Source organism: Arachis hypogaea, chromosome 18, assembly GCF_003086295.3.
Source record: "Arachis hypogaea cultivar Tifrunner chromosome 18, arahy.Tifrunner.gnm2.J5K5, whole genome shotgun sequence".
Classification (NCBI taxonomy): Eukaryota; Viridiplantae; Streptophyta; class Magnoliopsida; order Fabales; family Fabaceae; genus Arachis; species Arachis hypogaea.
Genome location: NC_092053.1, coordinates 285,388 through 303,975, shown reverse-complemented (window position 1 = coordinate 303,975; position 18,588 = coordinate 285,388). Strand labels below are relative to the sequence as shown.

The 18,588-nt window shown below is 36.6% G+C and overlaps 3 protein-coding genes across 3 annotated transcripts; 1 reads left to right on the top strand and 2 right to left on the bottom strand.

Annotated features, from left to right (window-relative positions):
- Positions 1 to 30: 30 nt before the first annotated feature.
- On the bottom strand, positions 31 to 2,382 carry LOC112769292 (protein NUCLEAR FUSION DEFECTIVE 4-like). Its single transcript, XM_025813760.3, has 2 exons — positions 1,066 to 2,382; positions 31 to 794 (listed from the first exon to the last, which is right to left on the bottom strand). The coding sequence occupies exons 1-2, from the start codon at positions 2,235 to 2,237 to the stop codon at positions 329 to 331; spliced, it is 1,638 nt and encodes a 545-aa protein (XP_025669545.1). The 5' UTR covers positions 2,238 to 2,382; the 3' UTR covers positions 31 to 328.
- Positions 2,383 to 2,597: 215 nt separating this feature from the next.
- LOC112769293 (uncharacterized) lies at positions 2,598 to 3,721 on the bottom strand. The gene has a single exon (XM_025813761.2). The coding sequence runs from the start codon at positions 3,529 to 3,531 to the stop codon at positions 2,911 to 2,913; it is 621 nt and encodes a 206-aa protein (XP_025669546.1). The 5' UTR covers positions 3,532 to 3,721; the 3' UTR covers positions 2,598 to 2,910.
- An 11,557-nt stretch (positions 3,722 to 15,278) lies between these two features.
- Positions 15,279 to 18,588, top strand: LOC112770996 (3-isopropylmalate dehydrogenase, chloroplastic). The gene is made up of 10 exons (XM_025815530.2): positions 15,279 to 15,624; positions 15,719 to 15,960; positions 16,039 to 16,114; positions 16,217 to 16,305; positions 16,812 to 16,898; positions 17,241 to 17,357; positions 17,478 to 17,585; positions 17,733 to 17,786; positions 17,873 to 18,025; positions 18,157 to 18,588. The coding sequence occupies exons 1-10, from the start codon at positions 15,405 to 15,407 to the stop codon at positions 18,232 to 18,234; spliced, it is 1,224 nt and encodes a 407-aa protein (XP_025671315.1). The 5' UTR covers positions 15,279 to 15,404; the 3' UTR covers positions 18,235 to 18,588.

The following is an 18,588-nucleotide window of genomic DNA, read 5'->3' as shown; positions in this document are numbered from 1 at the left end:
TTCTGTCTCTGAATTCCTGAGCTACTCTCCTTAATGGTAAATTATTCATATGTTACTTCGTTTAATTTGAAGAAATTATGGAAATACATCATCTTATCAGTAGCTGCAGATTTCAGAGGATTCTTATACTCGAACCTAAATCATCTAATTTTGACAAAAAGATTCTTGGGGAAAGGGAAGCTAATTTGATACGTATAAAGCAGAATACATGAAACTCATATCCAAAAATAAGGACCCTAATGCTCAAATTCTTGCCAAAGTAACACAAAAAAAGGATGATTGGGGTAGCAACATGATGTAGTAGTTGCTGTATGCTTATTGTGCAGCCTCAGTGACTTGAAGTGTGAGAGAGACGAAATGAACCCTCAGCATAGAGCATTTTATAGACCGGGCGAATTCTGAGAGTCAAAATGATACTCAAGATGGTACCAAGTCCAACAACACCAGCAAGAATAAGAAAAGTGAGCCTGAAGCAATTTGCACCATAGCATGTTGAGCTTCCTTGCTTAGCAGCTTCTGCATCATACACAGTGCCAGCAAGCAAAGCAGAGAAAATAATGGCACCAATTGGATTCCCTAGCATCATGAAGTTACTTGTAATACCAAAGTTCTTGAGACCAAAGAGCTCAGACACAGTTGGAACCATTATAGAGTACTGAACCCCGTAACATACCCCAAGCAAGGCCGTTGCAGCATAGAGAGTGCCGTCAAGAGCTGAAGCATAGAGGCAAAATGCTATGATCATTATTATTTGTGTGCATGTCATCCAAATTGTTCGAGGCAGAGCTATGGACCTGTCAAATGTTACAACAATTTGAAGCTGTTGCTGTGCTAAAAATTTAACAAATGGTATACAATACTGCACAAAGAGGAGTGTTAGGAGGCGAGCAACTTTTGTGGTTTATAACCATCATTTGGCTATTAATAATGTTTTTAATGGTGTGAGATTACATCCAACAGTGGAACATTACTCACTTTTCTTTTGATGGTTAAGTGCTGGTCACAAAACACAAAAGTTGCTGGCTCCCTAGACTTTTCCACTGCGCAAAAATCTGCTAGTCTTACCTAACAAAGTGTTCAGAAACAGCACCGGCACCAAGACGACCCAGAAAGTTGCAAAAGCTGAAGAGTGAGAGCAATATGGTTGTGTCATTGGCTCCCAAAGCAACTCCAATCTGAGCGAGATTGTTGAGAACCGTTACTCCTGAACCAACCCCAAAAAAGTAAACAAACCAGAGAAGCCAGAAATCAGCCTTGACTATGGCTTCTCTGAACTTGAAGTCTTCTCCCCTCTTGGGCCTCCTTTTGTTACCCGTCACAGCTCCCTCACCCTCTGCAAGAAGTGTCTCAATATCCGAAGCATCCTCGTCAACAAGACTGGCAGCCGAGGAAGATGGTGCCAGCAAGGGATCGGTTTGATTTGAGGTAACAAGATGAAGAGGATGGGAAGGGAATAGTGTCATCTTGAGAGGGATTACAAGGGGAGTCATGAGAAGCAGAAGCATTATAGCAGCTAGGACGTAAGAGAGAGCACCAGTGATAGAAAAGATGTCACAGAGTATTGTGGTTGTAACAAGATAGGTGGCAAGTAAAACACTGGCGGCTTGGACAAAGAGGAAATGGACATGGACAGAAGAGTCTTCACCAGAAGGAGGAGTGCAGGGGCGAATGAAGTACATGATGATCAAGCATGCAATGGGAACTCCAAGTGCCAGAAAGAGCACAAGATTTGATGCAGAGTGTTTGAGCAACAAGGTGTATATGAGAGTGTAGACTGCGGCGCTGATCCCGACATAGCCCTTGAGGATGCCGGAGATGGTGCCTCGGGAGAGAGGGAAGTTCCTCATGTTGGTAACAAGAACAGCAGTTCCGAACCATGCATTGCTGTTGGTGGCAACACAGAGAGCAAGGCATAGGGGGACATAGGGGAAGGTAGAGAGAGTTCTGGTGAGAGCAAGGAAGAGAGCGCCATAGCCCAAGAAACAGAGGAGAGCACCAATGAGGAGGAGGGACCAAGGAGGGAGGAAGTTGCATGCAATGCCAGGGAGGATGCCCACATTCTCGCCGACATCATTGGCCACACCCAGGATGGTGAGCTGCTGCTGGTTGAGGGACAAGACGGATTTGAGGGCGGAGGAGTAGAGCGGGAAGTTGTAGCCATTTCCCGCAGCTATTTGGACCCAAACAGCGGCGCCAAGACCCACCCAGGGTGGTCTGCTCCCCTCTTTCACAACCATTTTTCTTACTCCTCGTTACTGCTTTCTTTCAACCAATCTCAATCTCAGTCTTGATAAGAATTTCAGTTTACCAAACAGTCCAAACCTAACCTTCTTGGTTTTTAGATAAATCTTTTGCAAAGCCCCAGTGCCATTCACAACTTGGTAGCAATGGCCTATAGGACAAGGATTCTGGATGTCCAAAAACACCTACTATTTTCATACACTTTCTTTTACCCTTGGAGTATATCTAATCTATCTAATCAAATTGACCTACTACAATGCTAGATTCCCAATAATCCACTCTTGTGGTTGTACGTTCAGCGTTACCTTCTACAAATAAAACAAATAATCTATTCAACGAAATTGAAAGAGAAAAACTAGAAACATGAACGTCTTCCTTCTTATTTCTTTTCAAAGAGAAATACTATTCACAAATTCAACATCACAATCACAGGACAAAAAAATATATTCACAGAGACTACTCAACTTAACTTTACAACTAATTCTTTCCTAATTTTCCACTAGGAGTACCAAAAAAATAAAGGTTCCCAGTCTTCCAAGAGCGTAACAATATGCCTCAGATTCAGAACACACACAATAGAACTTTTTTTTTTTCTTTTTAATGCATCCTCCTTTTGCAAAAAAATTAAAAGGATGATTTGATCAACAAAGAAACAAAAAGAAGAGAATGTCAGTAATGTTCTGCCTTGGACATGACGGAGAGGCGGCTCGGCCTTGGCTGAAAGGCTTCACGGCGGCGATGGCTGTGGGAGGAGGGTCTGATCAGAGCACACAGAGCTCTCTTCACCAGCTCGCCCTCCACTCCTCCGATTCTCACCAGCGAGTTCTGCATCGCCAATCTTCGAAGATTTAGGGTGTTACCACTCGAAGAAGAAGCACAATGAAGCAACGCCGTTTGCTGCTGCTGCTGTTCGGCGAGGCGTTTGTGGTAGGAGCAGCGGAAGGAGCCAGGGTGCGTCGTAGGGGAACACATGCACGTCCTCCTCTGGTGATTCGACGTCGAAGATGATATCGCGTCGTGTTTCCTCTGATTCTTGTTTATCGCCGTGGAGCGTTGCCCGGGGGAACCTGGTGGTTGCTCCGAGGAGAATCTCACGGATGCTGGACACGGCGGCGAAGAGGTGGAAGAACAACGCCGATGGTGGCCAAAGGAGGAGGAGAAGCGCGTGGGGACGATGGGGGAGACTCCGGGAGCGAAATTGGCGGAGGTGTATGAAGCGAAGGGGTAGGAAAATGAGCGCGAGGAGGACGGCGTTTGGTTTCTGGAGGAAGGTGAAGCGACAGCGGCCATTGTTGAATTGATTCGAATTGAATGTGGCTGAAACGGTGTAAAGAAAGAAAGTAAAGAAAGAAAGAGAGTGTGTGCGATTTTTCATGAGCATTTAGCAGTGAGAATTGAGAAGAGAGAAAGATAGCTGTTAGGATTTATAACTTATAAGTTTGTTAAGTTCGTTATCTTTTGGGAGCGTCGTATACGGGAATCAGTTGCGGAGAGAACCTTAATTCAGCTTTTATACACAATGAATTACGTTTTTTACGGCATGGTATACTGTTCAATATATACTTTTATTATTTTTCAATTTATAAAATAAAAAGGTATACATATACTTATACGGAAAAAGGACAAATAAATTTTTGATTTTTTAATTAGAATATAAATTTATTTTTTGGATTGAAAAATATAAAATTATCTTTTACCTTATAAAATGTGTAATATTTAAATTTTTTCGTGTAATTGTTTAATCAAAATATAACAGAGTAAACTGATACTTACGTATTTTATTGTTAAAAAATTTAAGGATGGATAGCTCCCTAAACTTCAAAATCATATCGTTTTTGTGATAAGTCTTTGATTTTTATCTTCATTTTCCCTCCTATCTGAAGCATTCTCTTTACCATTAAGGTTTTGTTTCTAGATAAACTAAGAAGTTAAAAGCACAACGGCGGCACCTCTATTTCGAGAAACCCTAGATTGGAATCTCCATCCACTGCCACCAACAAGATAGGGAGGTCGTCATCGTCTCATCAACGGTGCTGTTAGTCGGAAAGTTACGAAAGAAGATGTTGAAAAAGAAGAAGAGAGTGGTAGAGACTGTTAATGGAAAAGTCAAAAACAATAGCGGCTCGACAGAAAACAAAGTGGACGTGTGTTCCGACGATGTCAACAACGGCAGCGCACAAGGGATTTCTTGCTAGCGGTGGTGGCGAATGGTGGTTGCGTGACCAATTATCACATCGGCAGAAAACGAAGCATATATGAAAGAAGCACGTTTAGGTGGTTCTACTTGATTGGTTTGTTTGTGTGTTATTTGTCAACTAAGAATCGCGGCAAGGGGAAGGATCCAATCTGAGTCTTGTTGAATGAATGAATGAATCTTCTTCCATCATCAAATTTTCATTCAATTCCGCACCTTCTGCTTCCTTGTCTCCATCGCCGCCATCATCTACATTCGTTTTTGGATCCTTTTTTTAGCATGTTGTTCTGCCTCTCTTCCTTAAGTTCAACTTTCCTCCTAACTTATTCATTCTCATATATTTTCTTCTGTTAATTTTCACTTATTTGATGTGGGAGAATTTATTAGAATAGATTTTGTAATTATTAATTTGATGGGAAAATCTTTAAGGTTTATTGATTAAGATTGGATGAAAATATTCAACAGTTTTCAATTTTCATGTTGTCTCATGTTGACCTTGCATCATTTGAGTTATTTTATCTACAACTTCAAGGACATGAGAGGATTAAAAGTGCTCTTATTCATATTGGGACTCACAGTCACATGAACGTGTTCTGTTGTATCTGGTAATTTTGGTAGTGGAGTAGGTTCTATTTGATTTAATTTAATTCTTGAGTTTTTTTTGTGAAAATTTACCTTTTTTTATGAAAATTGAAATATAGAAAAAAGATCCCATTGATTTAAGTTTGTTTCTCAATGGAGAATTTGAGATATAAAGATTTATCCTTTTCTTTATTTATGAACAAGCAGCTGCAAAGGCCTTCAGAAATGCTTCACATAAGGGAAAAAATGAAGCTAAGTGAAGAAGACTCATCCTAAAATGACATTGTTTTGAAGTCTAAAAACTTATTCATCCTCAAACTTTTTTACAACGGACCACGTAAGTGTCGTAACAAGCATATAGACGACACATCAGCTCATTCTATTATGTTTTGATTAGACAATTATACGAAAAAATCTAAATGTCACGTATTTTATAAGATAAAAAATAATTTTATATTTTCTAATCCTAAGAGATAAATTTGTTTTCGAATTAAAAAATTAGAAATTTATTTATGGTTTTCTCTATTTATGTTAAGTTATATACGGACAAAATTTTATATATATTCTTCTATTATAAAGAATAGAAAAGTTCCGTAATGCTTATCCTTTTTATCAACATAGTATACTTACAAATAGTGTAAATGTGAGAAGGTGACGTGTGGATAATTGGTGTTAAAACAATAATCACGAATGATATTAGCAGATTAGACGTCTTTTACTTTCTGTCTCCATATTAAAAAAATTGTCTAATTAGTTATTAATGGCACTGCTAGAAAAATTAATTGGTAGACTGCATGAGTTGATGAACTAACTATTTTGTACATTTCAATTTAAATAAATATTGGGTTCCAGAAAATAGTAAAAATGGCTTAAAAAAACCAATGAAAAAATAGTAAATTAATAACTGAAGATGAAAAGAAAAAATTTGTCCATCACTTACCTCTCTACGTATGACAAAATATATAATTTTTTATTTTCCTGTAATTATTTAACTAAATATGAAAAATATTCTACTATGAATATTGCATAAATCTGATTTAGGACCTCATATTAAATTTTTTATTCTCTAATTTAAATATTCAATTATGTATATTTACTTAAGTAATGGCTTCCTAAACTTTCATTAACAAAAATCTTATTAAGAACCACATAAATTGAAGGACAAATTACATAAATAAATAAATAATGAATTAATTTTATTCAATTATAACTTTTTTAAAATAGTTACATTTTAATTTTGTATTTATTTTATACAAATTGTTACATGATGTAAATATTTCAAAATTTAAACATAAATTACTATATTTATAGATATTTATGTAAAAAATTACTATCATTATAAATCACTATAAAGTGTAGAGATTTATATAAAAATTGATTATCGTTATAAATCTTTAAAGGATTTATAAGTTTTTTTGAACATAGCTACTATCATAAATCATTAAAAGGTATAATAATTTACAAGTTTTTTTTTATTTTTTCTCTCTCTACTATCTTGTACTAGCTATCTCTCTAACTAATAATCATTTTATATGTTTTTATTAAAATAAATATACTAAAAAATAGTTTGAGCTAGTTAAATGTAATTAATTAAATTTTGATATAATAAGAATTTAATTGGTATTTAGGAACTATCTTTATTATTTTATTATTCTATTAAATAAAAGAGAATTTCATAATAATATAAATTCAAATCTTTTAAATTTTATATTTCAAATTCATATTTTAATATAAATTCCTTTTTTGATAAGCATATTTCCTATAACATAAAAATGATATATCAATGATAAAATATTTTTTTTAAAAGATTATCTTTAAATATATCTTTTTAAAAGGCTTACATTTATATTCAAATATAAAATAACTTTGACTTATTCAAAAATTAATTTTTTTAAAAAATTCATCCAAAGAAGCTTATATATATTAATAATACAACAAACAACAACAAAGCCTTATCCCACTAAGTGGGGTCGGCTACATGAATCAAACGACGCTATTGTGCTCTGTCATGTATCATGTCTACAGAGAGACCATTTACATGTAGATCTCGTTTGACCACCTCATGGATGGTCTTCTTAGGTCTTCCTCTGCCTTTCGCCCTTTGTCCATCTTCCATCTCATCCACCCTCCTGACTGGATGTTCTATCGGTCTTCTTCTCACATGTCCAAACCACCTGAGACGCGATTCAACCATCTTTTCCACAATTGGTGCTACTCCAACTCTCTCCCTTATATCTTCATTCCTTATTTTATCCAATCGCGTGTGACCACTCATCCATCTCAACATCTTCATCTCTGCCACACTCAGCTTATGTTCGTGCTCTCCTTTAGCCGCCCAACACTCCGTACCATACAGCATAGCCGGTCTTATAGCGGTGCGATAGAATTTACCTTTAAGTTTTAAAGGCACTTTTTTGTCGCATATAAAACCAGATGCACTCCGCCATTTTGACCAACCTGCTTGGATCCTATGATTTACATCATGTTCAATCTCTCCATTATCCTGTATGATGCACCCAAGATACTTAAAACTTTTAACTTTTCGTAAGGTGTTCTCTCCAATTTTCACCTCTATATTGGAGTTTTCCCTTCTCAGACTGAACTTACATTCCATATATTCCGTCTTGCTACGGCTTATGCACAGACCATACACTTTTAGAGCTTCTCTCCATAACTCCAACTTCTTATTTAGGTCTTCCCTTGACTCTCCCATAAGGACGATATCATCGGCAAAAAGCATGCACCATGGCACAGGCTCTTGGATGTGCTCTGTGAGTACTTCCAAGACTAATGTGAAAAGGTATGGACTTAAGGATGATCCCTGGTGTAATCCTATACCAATAGGGAATTCCTCTGTCACACCACCTTGAGTCTTCACACTAGTTGTGGCCCCATCATACATGTCTTTAATTGCCCGAATATATGCGATCCTTACTCTCCTCTTTTCTAAAACCTTCCATAAGACCTCCCTTGGTACCCTATCATACGCTTTTTCCAAATCAATAAACACCATGTGTAGATCCCTTTTATTACTACGATACCTCTCCATCATCCTTCTTAATAGGTATATTGCTTCAGTGGTAGATCTGCCTGGCATAAATCCAAATTGGTTCTCTGTTACTTGTGTCTCTTTTCTCAACCTCCGTTCTATCACCCTTTCCCATAACTTCATAGTATGACTCATAAGCTTAATCCCTCTATAATTTCCGCAACTTTGTATATCCCCCTTATTCTTGTAGATAGGTACCAAGGTGCTCTTTCTCCACTCATCAGGCATCTTCTTTGACCTTAAAATCTCATTAAAAAGCTTGGTTAACCAGTTGATGCCTTTTCCTCCAAGACCCTTCCAAACCTCAATCGGGATATTATCAGGTCCTACTGCCCTGCCATTTTTTATCTGCTTTAGAGCCTCTTTTACCTCGAAGTCTCGAATCCTTCGATAGTAGTCAAAGTTTTGATCTTCTTCCCTTGTGCATAATCGACCAAGGCTCGGAAGAGTCTTCTGTCCCTCATTAAATAACTCGTAGAAGTAGCTCTTCCACCTTTCATTAATCTTCTCCTCTTGAGCCAACACCTCTCCATCCTTATCCTTTATGCACTTAACCTGATCCAAATCTCTCGTTCTTCTTTCCCGGCTCTTTGCAATTCTATATATACCTTTTTCTCCTTCTTTCGTGTCCAAAGACTGGTAGAGACTCTCATATGCTCTTGTTCTTGCTTCACTTACAGCCACTTTTGTCTCTTTCTTAGCCGCCTTATATTTTTCCCAGTTATCTGCATTGCGGCATAAAGACCACTCTTTAAAGCATTCTCTTTTTATCTTTATCTTTTCTTGTATACTCGCATTCCACCACCAGGACTCCTTGTCTCTTGGTCCTATTCCTTTAGATTCACCAAAACTTTCTTTTGCTGTTCTTCTAATAACTTCTGCCATCTCCCTCCACATCTCTTCCGCGCTTCCATTCCCATCCCACCTTGCCTCTTCTCCTACCCGTCTTAGGAAGCTTCTTTGTTCCTCACCTTTCATCCGCCACCACCTCGTCCTTGGGTTCTTCGTATGATGTCTTTTCCTCAACTTTTGCTCAACGCGAAAATCCATGACGAGCACCCTATGTTGTGTTGTCAAACTCTCTCCCGGGATAATTTTACAGTTAATGCAAAATTTCCGGTCGACTCTCCTCAACAAGAAGAAGTCGATTTGAGAGCTTCTCATGCCACTCTTATAGGTTATAAGATGTTCGTCTCTCTTTTTAAAACATGTATTTGCGATGAGAAGATCAAAAGTTGAGGAAAAGTCCAAAATAGTTTTACCCTCGGCATTGATCACCCCGAAACCATGGCCTCCGTGAATACTCCCATATCCAGTCACTTCTCTCCCAACATGGCCATTTAAATCTCCTCCTAAGAAAATCTTATCTCCCAAAGATATGCCTTGAACTAAACTCTCTAGATCCTCCCAAAACCTTATCTTGTGTTGTTCGTCCGAACCCACTTGCGGTGCATAGGCGCTAATCACATGAAAAGCACCTCCCTCCACCACAATTTGATAGAGATGATCCGATCTCCCACCCTCTTGACATCAACTACGTCCTTCTTCCACTGCTTATCCACAATTATTCCAACTCCATTCCTATTCTTCACCTTTCCTGTATACCAAAGTTTGAAACCAGAAGAATCCAACTCCCTAGCCTTTGCACCAACCCATTTCGTTTCTTGTAGGCACATAATGTTAATCTTCCTCCTTGTCATGGTATCCACCACCTCCATGGACTTTCCTGTTAGAGTGCCTATGTTCCATGTCCCAAATCTCAACCTTTTGTCGCTTCGACCTTTACCTTTTCCTTTGTGAACTAGCTTATTTACCCTCGTCCGTTCACGAAAACGCGAGAACCCTTGCTCATTTAACACTACATCCGGGCACCGATGCAGCGGCTCTTGCTTTGACACCGTACTCGAGTCATACGGCGCGTTACTTCCGGGTAACGACCTAGCTTTAGCGCAATAATGTCTTTGATTCATGTCATGGGGGGTTCGGCTATATTTTTACGTTGGTTGCCGAAGACCTAACACAACCCTCCTCCTTTATCCGGGCTTGGGACCGGCTATGTACCGCAAGTGTAACATAGGCGGAGTTCTTATATATATTAATAATAATACTCTATATTATAATTGATAAAAATATTAATAATATTCATTCTCCCTTAAAATATAAATTTAAACATATATCTCATACATACATATACAGATACATATATTTTAAAATGAAAAATGCTAAAAAGTAGCAAAATTTATTGTTTTTATTCAACAAATAACAACAATATTTAAAAATATGTTGTTAAATTACTAAATTAAAAATATTAAATTTATAACTAAAAGTACTAGCCAAAAATAATAAATTTTACATAATCTTAACTTTTTTTTCTTTTAAGAAATATCAAACTCAATACAAATAGATGAAATGCTATATTTTCTTTTAAAAGAATTGAATCCTGAAAACCTATATAAAGAGATTAAGAGTTGAATTCCTAAATAAATACATTTTCTCTCCACTAAACACAAATATATCTCATACATACATATACAGATACATATTTTTTAAAATGAAAAATACTAAAAAAATAGCAAAATTTATTGTTTTTATTCAACAAATAACAACAATATTTAAAAATATGAGTTAAAAATATGTTGTTAAATTACTAAATTAAAAATATTAAATTTATAACTAAAAATACTAGCCAAAAATAATAAATTTACATAATTTTAACTTTTTTTTTTCTTTTAAGAAATATCAAACTCAATACAAATAGATGAAATGCTATATTTTTTTTTTAAAAGAATTCAATCCCGAAAGCCTATATAAAGAGATTAAGAGTTGAATTCCCAAATAAATACATTTTTTCTTCGCTAAACACAAATCATCCCAGGAAAGAAAATCATTTTCTCTTCTAAAAAATATTTTTGTTAAAACTGCTGTGTTCTGCGTTCATGGTTACATCAATTGTTGATTAGAAGAAGAAGGAAATTGTAAAAGGTGAGAGAGACAGTTTGAGAGAGAAGATTGGGGGACAAAACTGCCTTCAGTATTTTTCATTTACTTTTCTTAATTATTACAAATACTGCTGTCACATATATATACATACATGTAAATGAGAATAACTAATTTTACTAACCTGACTTAGACAAACTAATCTCTACAATTAACAAGCTAACTATCCAACTAATATTCCCCCTTAAGTTGATTGTTATGCATACTGTCATAATATCAACTTAGGTTAAAAAAAAACTACAATTTAACTATGACACTATCTAACTAACTAATATTCCTCCTCAAGTTGGAGAAATGGAGAATTTCATATCACTAACTTGCAATAAGGGAAGATGTCAATCATCAAGTAACAAAATCAGTGGTACCATTCCCCCTCAATCGAGGAACATATAAATCGAACAGGCCTAGCTTGCTAAAACAGTTCTAAAAAGGACCAGGTGCTAAGGCTTTGGTGAAGATATCCGCTGTTTGATTTTTGCTTGAGATAGGTAGCAACTTAACTAACCCAAGCACAGCTCTTTCTCGCACCACATGACAATCTACCTCAATGTGCTTAGTCCTTTCATGAAACACAGAATTCGCAGCAATATAAAGGACAGACTGGTAATCACAATAAAAGGGAATAGACTGAGTAATAGGAATATTAAGATCGTGCAGAAGATAGGACAACCATTAAACCTCACACACACCAGCTGCCATGGCTCTATACTCGGCTTCTGAGGATGACCTTGCTACAGTAAGTTGCTTTTCACTCTTCCAAGAAACCAAAGCATCATTTAAAAAGAAGCAATACCCAGAAATTGACCTCTTGGTATCTGGACAAGATGCCCAATCAGCATTAGTGAAGCCTTTCAGACAGAGGTCAGAAGAGGTAGGGAATAGAAGGCTAGTAGCAGGGGCATTCTTGAGGTATTTCAACACACCAATCGTTGCTTGATAGTGGGCTATTGTTGGGGCAGTCCAAACACTGACTTAACTTGCCAACTGCATAACAAATGTCCGGCCTTGTCGTGGTCAAATACACCAATCTCCCAACCAATCTGCGATATGCTGAAATGTCGTCATACAGAGGTGCAGCTGATCTGGATAATTTTAATGTATACTCCATGAAAGTACTAACTGGTTTGGCATCACTCAAGTCATAGTCCGTCAACAAACCAGTGACATATTTTCTTTGATAAACAGAGATACCTTTGTTGCTCCTAGCTATTTTCAATCCTAAGAAATATTTGAGATCACCTATGTCCTTGATGCTGAATGCTTTGTCTAGAGCCATCTTTGTTTTTCTTATTTCATCTTGGTCATCCTCTGTCAGTATTAAATCATTCACATAAACCAAAACAGTAGTGAACGACTTGTCAGATTGTTTAGTGAAGAGAGAGTAATCATTGATGGATTGCTTGTACCCCAAACTAACTAACATTGAAGTCAATTTCACGTTCCATTGCCTGTTGGCATGTTTTAAGCCATAGAGAGACTTTCTAAGTTTGCAGACTAGGTCTGGTCTTGGTAGATGAAGGCCTTTAGGGGGTCTCATATAAATCTCCTCATCCAGATCGCCATATAAAAATGCTATATTGACATTGAGTTGTTGCAAATACCAATTCTTAGTTGCTGAAATTGTCAAGACAGTCCGAAGGGTTGTCATCTTCGCAATGGGACTATATGTATAAAAAAAATCAAAACCAAGAATTTGGGTATAACCCTTTGCAATCAACCGGGCCTTGTGACGTTCAACAGATCCATCAGGCCTCAATTTCAGTTTAAAAATTCATTTATTACCAATTGCAGACTTGCCATGGGAAAGAGGGGTGAGGTCCCATGTTTGGTTTGACTTTAGAGCATTTAATTCTACATTAATGGCCTCTTCCCAGCATCTTTGAGTTACAACTTCCTCATAAGATGAAGGTTCAGATGCATTTGAAACAGGCAATGACAATGCCTTGCGAGTATATGAGAGTTTATGGTATGATATGCAATGTGAAAGAGGATACAAGGATGATGATGATTGTGCAATAAGAAGTTTAGAGGTTTGCATGCACTGAAAATCAGCTAGGTGGCGTGGTGGTTTATGGATCCTTGAGGACCTTCTGAGTGGAGTTGATGTAGGAGTTTGTGAGAGAGCCCCGTGTGAGTCCTCAGTGGTGTGTGGGTGATCTGATAACATGAATTTTGTGAAATGAGAGGCAATTGTGATGAAATATTGGGTGAATTGTGGTCATTGTGATGTTGTGGTGTGGCATCATAAGCCTTAATGTATAGAAATGGGTCAACGGGTTTAGCACATATTGTGCGAGATACAGGAGGTGCGAGAGGCGCTGCCTCAGTGAAGGGCAGACTTGACTCAAAAAACACAACGTCTCTTGACACAAATAATTGTTTGCTTTATATATCTAAAACAATGTAACATTTGGTCCCTTCCTTATATCCCCAAAAAACACACTTTCTGGCCTGTTTATCAAGTTTCATCCTACCAGTTGCAAGTGTTGAGATATAAGTGAGATAACCAAAAAATTTTAAATGTTTAAAATCTGGTTTGATGTTAAAAATCATTTCAAAAGGTGTTTTGTTTTCTAAGATGAAACTTGGCAATCTATTGATCAAATGGATAGCATGGGTGACGGCAAATTCCCAATAGCAATTAGGGACAGTGGAGTGGAATAGAATGGATCGAGTTACCTACAGTATGTGCTGGTGCTTGCATTCTACTATTCCATTCTATTGTAGAGTTGCCACACATGACCTTTGATGCAATATGCCTTTGACTGCATAAAAGTCATGCATTAAGAACTCCTTGCCATTGTCAGACCAAATGCACTTTATAGTCTTATGAAATTGATTTTTAATGATGGTTACATAGTTTTTAATTGGTCTTTTTGTCTCAGATTTTAATTTCATAAAAAATATTCAAGGGTATCTACTGTAGTCATATACTATAGTGAGAAAATACTTATTCTGCGTCCATGACTGAATCAATTGTAGATTAAAAAAAGAAGGAGATTGTAGAAGGTGAGAAAGACAATTCGAGAGAGAAAGAAGATTGGAGGTAAAACTGTCTTAAGTATTTTTCATTTATTTTTCTTAACTATTACAAATTCTGTTGTCACATATATATACATACATGTAAGTGAGAATAACTAATTTTACTAACCTGACTATGACAAACTAATCTCTATAATGAACCAGCTAACAATTTAACTAACAATTCTTCCTATCTTAATATTTTTCTTCCATCACAACTCACTAAATCTATATAGACAGCAAAGCTTCAGTCATAAAGAGATAGAACAACAAGCTTCACTCTTATTATATATTTTTGGTGAATTCTATGGTGCCTTTTATTGTGATGCTTAAATTATCTAACTTATTTTTATAAATAAAAAATAAAATATATAAAATAAAAGTAAAATATTTAAAATTTATTAAATATTATTTTTTATCTTTTTTAATAAATTAGGTACTATGTCTTAGACATTATAGTATTTAACAAAAAGAAGAAGAACAGCAGTGACAACAGCAGAAAAACAGTCATAGCAACAATTGGAACAACTCATTGGACTTGAACTAAGCTAGAAAGGAAGAGGGAGAGAAGCTCAAAGGAAGGAGAATAAATTTGAAGTTACTTAGGCTGCAACTACATTAAGCAATCACACACAAAACCACTCCAATTCTTGCTTCAAGCAAGATAAAATAACTTGTGAATTTGTGATTAGATAAATGTCACTATTTATGAAAATCTTTAGGAGTTTGAAAGGATTATGTATGACTGTTTTGTGTGACTAAGATTTATATATGATTGATATAAATAAAGTGAGACTATTGTATTTAATGGTATAAATTTATAAATCATAATTTTTTTTACATTAAAAAAATTGCTTAATAATTAGATGATTTAAATATAAAACAAACATCAAAGATATATAAAGTAATATATATTTATGCACAGAGTATTATTGTTGATAAATTAATCCTTTTGTTACATATATATAATAATATTTAATTTATTTTTATACTATAAAGTTAGGGTTTTTTTTAGTGACTATATATTAGGGTTGATATACGTATAAACTACAAAATTAGCCAATACACTATAATTCAATTAGAATAATTTTTTTATATTTATTTATAAATTACGAATTCGAGCCTCACTCTTAAATTTAAAAAAAATAATAATAAATTACAAAATTAAAAACATTACGACACCAAAAAAAATTTAACAAGAATAATTAAAAAAATAATAATAAAAAAAGGTTGGTGCGGAGGCGTCGGCCATTGTCCAATGAGCTGAAGTAAAGACTAAAGAGAGTGGGAGAAGAGTCGAGCTCGAAACCCAGAAAAATAATGGCGCCTTCTCTGCAGTTGTTCCATCCTCCGAAGCCCTTCACGCACTTCAATCGCTTCTCATCCACCTCCTCAAGGCCTGCTTCCGTAAGGTGTTCTGCAGCCGCCGCTCCTCCTTCCAAACGCTCCTACACCATCACCCTCCTCCCCGGCGACGGCATCGGCCCCGAAGTCATTTCCGTCGCAAAAGACGTTCTTGTCCTCGCCGGCTCCTTCGAAGGTATCCTCCCCATTTCCCTTTTCCCAACTTCATCCACTCTTTCACTCTTCAAAATCCCACAATTTTCCCAACTTTCTCCCCCTTATTGCGTCAGGGATCACATACGAGTTCCGAGAGATGCTTCTAGGAGGCGCGGCATTGGACGCCACCGGAGTCCCCATGCCCGACGAGACCCTTTCTGTTTCGAAGCAATCCGATGCTGTTCTTCTTGGTGCCATTGGAGGCTATAAATGGGATAAAAACGAGAAACATCTGAAGCCAGAGACGGGGTTGCTTCAGCTCCGGTCTGGCCTTCAAGTTTTTGCAAATCTCAGACCAGCCACTGTCTTCCCACAGGTACTAATCAGCTCTTGCTGCTTCTTCTCACATGGAAATAATCTGCATGCCTTTTAATTTGTGCTGGTTATCCTCTAGTTGGTGGATGCTTCAACCCTTAAGAAAGAGGTTGCTGAAGGTGTTGATCTCATGGTTGTGAGGGAACTCACTGGCGGTTAGTCCTCCTTCGCTTCCCCACTCATTATACTCAATTTCTAGTTGCTGTCCCCTGATTCTTAGGGTTAAATCTTCTTGTCCGTGCTCTCTGCTTATTCAGGTATATATTTTGGAAAACCCAGGGGCTTTGGGACCAATGAAAATGGCCAGGAGACTGGATTTAACACTGAGATTTACTCTGCTCATGAGGTATCTTACTAATTGGACATGCTTCTCTGCATGAATTATAACTTGCTTGTGATTTGCGAGTGAAATATAAACAAAAGCTATGGTTGCAATAGAATTTGTCAAGGTTGTTGACCTTGGTTTAATACTTAAGTGGAAGAGAATTCATGTGCACTATTTGATTACAGATTTTATTGTTATACAATGATTCAGAATAGTCGATTGAGCCAACACATGTGAAAAATATATCCAATGATTCAGAACATTCACAATTGTTTGATGTGAGATTATGTTGGAGGGGTTTCTTTCATAAAGAAGGATGGAAAAAAGATTGTGTGGAAGGGACATCTAAGTTAATGTGTTGCTTACAGTTTTCACTTTTTTTTTTCTTGGGTTGCTCTGAAGTAGCTTGTAGTTTTCTTATGGTGGGAAGTTCTTCCTTTCTTGTCTCTATAACTATTTTGTACATTCTCAATGGATCTATGATCCTCTAATTAATTAATGATCATGATCATCAATATATATGACAGATTGATCGGATAGCTCGTCTGGCATTTGAGATTGCTCGGAAGCGGCGTGGAAAACTTTGTTCTGTTGACAAAGCCAATGTATTAGAGGTATATGGTGCTGGTTTTAGCCGTAACACTTACTGCGAAATTTTGTGAAGCTTTTGCCATTGCGTGAAATGTCCATGGCTTCTTGTGTCTGGTTTGATATACTGAGTATTTTAAGATGATCTACATTTTCTTACATTGGTAAGCTGCATGCCATAACTTGCTTATACTTGAAATCCGGAAGATTGTATCATTTGTCATCTTTTAACAACCTGTTTATGTTATATGGCCCAGAAACCTTGACAAATAAGTATAAGTCACTTGCCTTGAGTTCTGATGGTATATTTAATATTTCTAAGCCATAAGAGATAGATTTGACAATATAATTATATTTTAAATCTTCAGGCATCAATGCTCTGGAGGAAAATAGTTACAGAACTAGCACTGGAATATCCTGATGTCGAACTCACACACATGTATGTTGATAATGCCGCAATGCAACTGGTTCGCTACCCGAAACAGGTTTGTTTCTGGAACAAGTTAGCATAATCTGTATTTCATTTATTTGTAATGCAATGTTATATTTACAAAAGAAATATGTATAAATGTAAGGGTTATAATATCTCATTCTGAATCTTGCAGTTTGACACAGTTTTAACAAACAACATATTTGGCGATATATTATCGGATGAGGCTTCAATGATTACTGGAAGCATTGGGATGCTCCCTTCTGCCAGCATTGGTGCTTCGGTATATGAAAAGAGTATTCTTAATGAATTAGAATATAGATGATGATGAGCATGTTTCTTGAGTTTATCTTGCAATTCTTTGGACTATTTTTTGAGCAAGTTAACATTTCCACTTCAACTTGAGTTTACTGGATTTTTGTTGGAGCAGGGACCTGGACTTTTTGAACCTATACATGGTTCTGCACCTGATATTGCTGGACAGGTTGGTTTCCGATACACTCATGTTGGTCATTTCCCTTCATGTAACACAGATACTAAGTGGCTACCACGATAATTATTTATATGCAGGACAAGGCAAACCCATTTGCTACTGTTCTTAGTGCTGCTATGCTTTTGAAATATGGCCTTGGAGAAGAAAGGGCTGCTGAAAGAATAGAGAAAGCAGTTCTGGACACTTTGAACAGGGGATTTCGAACTGCGGACATATATTCTGCTGGAACAGTATGCATCTTTGTTTTATTATGTTGAACACTTGACACTATATAATGAAAATGGACATGGAAGCAAATGAAACTTCACTACAGGGAATTTCTCCTTGGTGACTAACTTGATGTTTGGATTGTGTTATGCAGAAGCTGGTTGGATGCAAACAAGTTGGTGAAGAGATACTGAAGTCAGTAGAATCACACATTCCTGCTGCTGCAGTTTGATATATAGACCAGTTCATTTCAGTACCTGCTTTGGCTCGGAGATCTCTATTTTCTGGTGGGTGATAAATGACTATCAAAGCCGAAAGAATTTGTCTATTCCAGAGTTTTGGCTTTCTCCTACATTATGTGTTTTGGTTTCATATCCTACCCATCCTATATGTGCTCTATCTGAAAAGTGGCAATTTTCCTTTTTCTTTACCCATATTGATTAGTCGTTGGAAACTGCTTGTAACGGTGAAATAATTAGCGGTATTTTATTTTCTCTTTTGAAATCCGAGGCTTCATTTACTTGTAACAATTACAAGCCAATATGCGAAAGTTAAAAGTATCTAATTTCTTAAATGATAATTTCAT

Coding starts and splice junctions, on each gene's coding strand:
- LOC112769293 (XM_025813761.2), bottom strand. CDS start 3,531: ATGGCCGCTGTCGCTTCACCTTCCTCCAGAAACCAAACGCCGTCCTCC.
- LOC112770996 (XM_025815530.2), top strand. CDS start 15,405: ATGGCGCCTTCTCTGCAGTTGTTCCATCCTCCGAAGCCCTTCACGCAC. Junction 15,625..15,718: donor CCTCGCCGGCTCCTTCGAAG/GTATCCTCCCCA, acceptor TTATTGCGTCAG/GGATCACATACGAGTTCCGA. Junction 16,899..17,240: donor ACAAAGCCAATGTATTAGAG/GTATATGGTGCT, acceptor TTAAATCTTCAG/GCATCAATGCTCTGGAGGAA.
- LOC112769292 (XM_025813760.3), bottom strand. CDS start 2,237: ATGGTTGTGAAAGAGGGGAGCAGACCACCCTGGGTGGGTCTTGGCGCC. Junction 795..1,065: donor GTTTCTGAACACTTTGTTAG/GTAAGACTAGCA, acceptor AACATTTGACAG/GTCCATAGCTCTGCCTCGAA.